This window comes from Rattus norvegicus, chromosome 17 (genome assembly GCF_021556685.1).
Source record: "Rattus norvegicus strain SHRSP/BbbUtx chromosome 17, alternate assembly SHRSP_T2T, whole genome shotgun sequence".
In the NCBI taxonomy this organism is placed as follows: domain Eukaryota; kingdom Metazoa; phylum Chordata; class Mammalia; order Rodentia; family Muridae; genus Rattus; species Rattus norvegicus.
This window is the reverse complement of record NC_141550.1, coordinates 38335553-38342564: the sequence shown is the minus strand read 5'-3', so window position 1 is coordinate 38342564 and position 7012 is coordinate 38335553. Positions and strand designations below refer to the sequence as shown.

Sequence of the window (7012 nt, the reverse complement as noted above, 5' to 3'; positions counted from 1 at the left end):
CTTATCTCTGGCAAATACAGCAATCCCCATTCAAACCTCCCAGCATCTTAGGCATCTTGAAAAGTACCGAATGCACAATTGTCCCCATCACTTCACCAAGTCATTTGTACACAAAACAATTGCCACATCCCCAGATGATTTTAAACACCTATGAGCAATGTTTGTTAATCTCTTTTTTTTTCCCCTCACGAATTTCTACATGTTCACTTCAACACAGAAGCATGTAAAAAGCTCTCAACTGAATTGGAAGTTTTATATAATAGCAAAGGATAAAGTGGAACAAAGCACCTGTGCTTTAGAATGAGAGAAAAACCTATGTCTGAATCTTAGTATATCACTTAGTACTTGTCTGCCATTGGGAAAATAGTTAATGTTTCTGAATTTCAACTCCCTTAGGTCTACAATAAAGATAATAGTAGCTGTCTAATTGGATGCCTACATTATAAAGACATTGTGTGTAAAAAAAGTACAGGCTCCCATTAGAAATTAGCTACTGTCTTGATTACTTATTACTAGAATAGCTACTTTATAAACTTCTGAATTCATAGTGTTTAGGAGGCACAATTCGGAAGAAAATGCTTAAGTATTAGAAATCTGTATTTAAGTCCTGAGAGTTCAATGGAAAACTGGAAAGCTTTGAACTAGAGTTCTTTAAGACAAAACACTGACTAATAACAGCTACCTTATTACTATAAAAGGTCATAGTTCAGGTCATGTGCCAGCAACTCAGTAAGCACTAACTTGCACTATTAATGCAATAGTAGTAACTGAAAAAACAATGACAGAACTTACATTAGGACAATTTAACAGAAGTGAATTTTACTAGTATAGAATACAGGTTACTTGCTAGTGATGGGTTACCCTTTGACATGGTGGCTGGGATTTATTGATTCCTCAATTCTTCATGCGGAGCCTGGGACCCGACATATGACTAAGACTAAGAATGTTTAAATTTCCCCATATATTTGCACAAAACCACCAAAAGTTTCCAAATATTACACAGATACTACTTCCTTTTACAACTAGGAGTATGGAGCTGCTATACTTCATAACAAAGGTGTTAGTGTTAATTGAAAAGATAGGGTAAGCAAACCAATCAATGATTTCTCTCAGGGTTTCCAAACCAAAAAACAAAACAAAACAAAACAAAAACATACAACACATTCAGATTAGAAATATACCAGGTTGTCATCATCCAAACCTTTCAATCTTTTTCCACCCATTTCAGTGAATTATGGCAACGGTTTTAATGGTGTGAAAGGTGGTGACATCCAGAAACAAAGGCTTCTCCAAGAAGAGCTTCCTTTTCTGTAGGTGTTTGCTTTAGCACTACAAAACAGAGTAGCACATTCAAAACTCAATTCTTTGGACATCAAAGGAACAAGCCTGAAGAGATTTGTTTTAAAGTAATCAACGGTTTTATTTCCTAGAATTGAAATAGTCTACGGTTCTCAGATCTAAACCTCCAAAGGTATAGCTATCTTTTTTTTTTCATCAGAGCCCAACGGGAAAGAGCAGGGCCAAGGGGTTACAGGTACAAAGGTACATAGAGACAGAAGAGGCTGGGAAGGGACACTCAACTTCTCAGTACATTTTGCAGTAGGTGACAACACTGAGGGGCCCAGGTGCTGACATGCAGATAGAAATAGCACCTTAAGGAAAACAAAGCCTTAACAACAAGCAGGTCATCAAACCCCAAACAAAAAGGGCTATGAGATTGGCCATAGGAAAACTAGGAGTCACACCGAAGGTTGTTCTAAATGTAATAAAATTACTCTTAAAATAAAGATGGTTTCTAAAGTATTCTTATGCCTAAGTGATATATGTATGACTAAAAGCTTGGGGCTTCAGGGTGGGTTCAAAGCAGCAGCAGAAGTCTCCTGAGGGCATCCATCAGTGGCCCAAGAGATGTGAAGAGGATAATGTCTCACCTCTTCAACCCAAAAGGGCAGGCAGTCTTCAGATCTTATGACTTGGGAGCCCCAAGTGCTTTAGTAAAAAAGAAAATAAAAGTGCCCAGGACAACAAAAATCTTTGCTGAACTCTGCTGTCTCACTTTCCCCAAACGTATAAAACTGGGAAAGAAATTATGGAAGGACGAGACAGGCACTCAGGGTAGGTGTGGGGTAGACTAGCAAAGCCATAGTTTACAGACTGCCCCTCCCAGACCCTTGAATGTTGTCCCTGCTCTTTATCTCCCACCCCATTCACTCGTGGTTTTTAGGCAGAGGTCCAGAATGCCGGTGTTTAGGGTGGGAAGGGTGGCCTCAATTTAAGCCACAAAGTTGATGTTAACTGGCCTGTCCCATCATGCCAGGAATTTGGGCTTGGAGAAGGTGAGTGAATGAAGGAAAGGTGGACTGGGTTAAGACTGGGCCCTAGCGGGTTTCCCAAGCCACAGCCAGGTGGCACCAGGAACGGGTAGAGAGGGCTCTTTTACAGACACCGTGACTACAGGCCTTCGATTTCTCCAACCATCAGGCCCTGGACTGCCTCCTCTGTGGCCTCTTCTTCCAACGGAGTCTGCTGTTCCTGGGCTTGGTCAGGCTCCTCCACGAAGGGGCAGGCCTCTGCCTCGCGCTCTCCAGCCGGCTCCATCTCCAGCGCGCCAGGCGCCGCCTCCCTGGGCCGTTTGGGAGGACTGTGAGGCTGTTCATCCTCCGCGCTCCTCTTCAGACTCTCCGGCTCCTCCACTACAGCCATGACCTCAGCTTCAGCGTGCTGCTCTCGCACTTGCTCGGCTTGCTGATCTCCTGGCTCGGCCTCAATGAGGCCAGGCTCCTCCTTGGCATCCAGTAGGTCATAGGCAGGCTGGGGCTCCGGCTCCGGCTCGGGCTCGGGCTCCGGCTCCGGCTCCGGCTCCGGCTCCGGCTCCGACTCCGGCTCCGGCTCCGGCTCCAGCTCCGGCTCCTGCTCCGGCTCCTGCTCCGGCTCCTGCTCCGGCTCCTGCTCCGGCTCCTGCTCACACTCTTTCTCAGGCCTCGGTTCTGCCTCCAGCTCAGGCATGGATTCCAGCTCAGGCCTGGATTCCGGCTCCAGCTCCTGCCCCGGCTCTGGCTCCTCTCCTGGCCCTGGCTCCTCGGCACAAAGCTGCTCCTCATCTGGGCACAGGCAAGGGGAGGCCTCAACCATAGGGTCGTGCTCGATCTCCCACAGCCCCTCACTGAAGCCGCGCCTCTTGTTAGGCTTGCCGAACCTCTCCTTGGACTCCTCATAAGGAAAAAGGTGCTTGGGGCCCAGCAGGGCGGTCTCATGGGTCCCGAAGAAGAACACCTGGTAGCGGTTGGGTTCAGTGACATGTTCAATCCTCGCTGGCCAATGGGCATAGCCCTTTAATTTGGCAAACACCAGGTCCCCGGTCTTGTATTTTGGGCGGCTGAAGCAAGACATGGCGTGTGCTCTGGGTCCCCGCCTTGGCGACCGGAAGCCGACTACCGTGTCTGCTTAGGCCACTGCGCAGAGTGCGCATGAGCAGCGGGGGCATCTCGAGGACGCTGGCAACGCTTCCTTCTTGAGAATGTTGCACTGCAAAGAGGGCATTATCTCTGAAAGCCAATGGCTGATGGAGCCCTCACCCAGATGCCATGGTTACCTGAATGTTACAGCAAATAGCAAGAGAGCTATACATGGCGGTTGTGGTGACAAGGACTCAGTGTATCTCCATCTTGAAGACACCTGTGCCATAAAGATGACCTTTTGGTTATATTACTGAGTAGCTTAGAAAACCTGTGATTGAAGTAATGAGGGAAGAAAACACAGTTATACAAATGGAAACATATTTCTCTGAAACTTGTAATACTCTGGAGTTACCTTTTAGAGCTTTTGTGAGACAATATAGGCTCACTACAACCTAGGAGGCCTCCCTGAGAAATCTAGATTAGAGTTTTCATTTTCTGGTTTACTCTGAGACCATCATTGGAACTTATATTAAGGCTCAAACACTGTGGAACTCTGGTGAAGGAAGAGTCAGCAGTCAGCAGTCTGGTTAGGATGTCTAGAGGACACATGACTAAGAACAGAAGCTCTAAGCTTACTAATTTTATGGTGATAAAATGTGTATAGAAACATCACCATCATGGAAACCTACATAGAACAATATAGCCAACAAGTTCCCATGCATGAAACCTAATGGCTGCATTATGAGAATATTGGGAATGTGGTAGATATTCTCAGTAGTTTTCTGTAAGAGAACATTGAATTCTAGATAGGATACGTCAGAGAGGCTCCATCTCCCCCTGGGGCACTGAGGTAGAAAATAGTAGGAAAACCACTGTTGAATACTTAAATGACTCTTGATAAGCTTCTGTGGTAAGCATCCCCTCAAAAGATTTGTCTTTCTTTTAAATATGATATTGAAAGTAGAGTGATTTGATTGCCTAATTTGCAGGTAGTAGACTTGCTTTATTCTAACTACCTTGAGTCTAAAACCTTCAGCAAAGCATCTAGCTGATTACCTCATGGTAGAGTGGCTGTTTTGGACACTACAATTTCTGGAAGGATACTAGAGCAGTTTTAAGGAGAGGATACATGCAACAATGGTTTTAGACATTCTCCAGACCATTGGCACAATCCTTCAAAACTAGTACCCTAAGCACAACATTTGATAAATACTCCATAGCCATTCTCACCTTGGCCAGAGAAGCATCTGTCCTAAACCCAGAAGAAGGCCCATGATTGATGCTTACACAATATTTTATTTAAATAATAATCAGTTTACTTTACTTTCCCAGTCATAGGGAGAGGTACCCTCTTATACTCACTATGGAGTTCTAACTATAGGCCAAACACAAGATTTCTCTGTAGAGGTAGGTTTTGTTTGTTTGCTTGTCTACTTTTGATTTTATTGTTGACAGAATGGGCTGAGTTGGCAGCAGGAAGACAAGATAACTTAAATGATTAGCCAAGCTATCATTTTGCAGACAAAAGCCACTTCTGTAGCAGCAATAGTGAAGGCAGGGCAATGCGGTCATCTTAAAGAGCAATTGCAACAGAAATAGTGGAAAGAAGATGGACGGAAGATAGAAGGCTGTGATAGGCTCTGAGCACTTGAAGATAAGAAGCTGTACACCCTGGTTGTTGCAAGAGTTCGAGGAAGTTGCCAGGTGTTAAGGACCAAAGATTTCAGGCACACTAAATCTGGAGCTCTTGTCCCAGTTACAGACTTGGGGATCCTAATACTCACATTTGGGAAATATAGCATTTGCTTCAATGTCAGTTTGAGAGCTGTAATAATAGGGGATAATGCTTGGTGCTGCCTGACGCTCTCCTGTTGCTGTTGATGTAAGCCAAGGATTCCAAGTACTGCCTAGTACCAGGGCCAGGAGTGGTTACACAAGCAATGAGCCTTGAACATCATAAGTTTCTGGCTTCGAACGTTTGGTAGCAACAGCTTCTTGTTTCCAGGGTTTGTAAATATATTCTTTGGATATGCCAGACTAACCCATAGACCTTGGACTGGACTGACAATGCTAGAAGAATGTCTCCTCATAATTCCTACCTAGTTTATAAAAAGTGCACAAATCATTCTCTTGATAATTTATGCCTAAAAATTAGAGGTCTATTTCTGTAAAATATATTGGAAACACAGACCTGCTGGGGATCACAGTCTAAAAATAAAAAATAATCTGAACTAACATATGACTTTAGGAATGAATGAGAGATTCTGTGTGAATAACTTATCTTACTTCACAATCTCTCTTGAATTCTGCTTGTTATCTCAATGAACATTCAGATACATATACAAATGTATTATAATACTCTTGGCTACTTTGAAAAAGACATTTCAGTTCTAATTAAATATTTTATGGGACAGATGTTCTTTGGTGGTATAATAAATGAAAAAAAATAGAATCATTAACAAGTTTCAGTACTATACAAATTTGTGTGGAGTTTGCTAGGTGGGATCAGCCATTTTACCTTTGTATAGTGGAGACCTTTGGTAAAATGAAATGGTGAATGGAATTGTTTCCAAAAAGTGAAACAGAGTAATTTGATATTCCTAATAAAGTCTTTTTAACTTTTTAAAAACCATTTTAAGATGTCCATTTATCCTGCAGATATCAACAACATTGACAGTGAACCAAGTGCAGCACACTTGCTTTTGGTTTTATAAGTAAAGTTCTAGGAAACTAGGAGTGTTTAATGAGACTTAAAGAAAACGGCAGATCACAGTAGCCCATAGGTGGGAGGAGTAGCAAGTTGCTGTATTCAGAGGTCACTTAGGTAATCCTGATCATCTTCTGTCATTTACCCTAAATATGGTACTTTACTGGGTATAGCATGTACAAAGGTATCTCTGGTAGAAAAGAAAAAATCTTCACAACTGCCCAGAAGTGACAGTTATCCATCATATTAATATGATGGCAAGAGCAAACCTGAAGTCCAGACTTTTATGTAATCACCAGTAAATCCAGAATAACAAACAAGTCATATAACAATAATTGGGAAATAAATCACTACAGGTATTAACTGGAGTAAAGGTAGAAGTAGGAATTACATAACCCAAATCTACCTAAAACTTGTATGGAGATATAACCAGAAAAAGAGACTAAAAGGCAATAAAAATATTTAGATCTGCATAGAACGATGTAGACTGTATTAGATCAATAGGTGCAATTCCTCTAACAGATATTGTACCTCTAGTTTTCCCAGTTTAAGTGATAAAGCACTAGGACATTATGACCCAAACTGGTCTTTAAATGAAAAATGATGGGCCCTCTCTAAATAAACCACCAAATGAACTCTAGGAGAAATTGATAATACATATGGTATTAGGGCATATTTAGAGAACCAATATAAGATACTGTAGAAAATTCTGACATCTTTTACTTGTTTTTCAGTCTTAAATGCCTAAATGTGTACGTGTGTGTGTGTGTGTGTGTGTGTGTGTGTGTGTGTGTGTGTGTGTGTATGTTGCTATATAGGTTTGAACATACCTTCTGATACATAGTCAAATTTTAAATTTTATATTAAAAATTGACGAGCCTATATATCTGTTGTTATTAGGGATTGA

At 42.2% G+C, this 7012-nt stretch overlaps 1 protein-coding gene across 1 annotated transcript; it reads right to left on the bottom strand.

Moving 5' to 3' along the window:
• Positions 1-1399: 1399 nt before the first annotated feature.
• On the bottom strand, positions 1400-3421 carry Hdgfl1 (HDGF like 1). Its single transcript, NM_133549.3, is given in 3 exon segments — positions 1400-2850; position 2853; positions 2879-3421. Coding segments are annotated over 3 exon segments (912 nt in total). The 5' UTR covers positions 3391-3421; the 3' UTR covers positions 1400-2451.
• Between the last annotated feature and the right edge of the window lie 3591 nt (positions 3422-7012).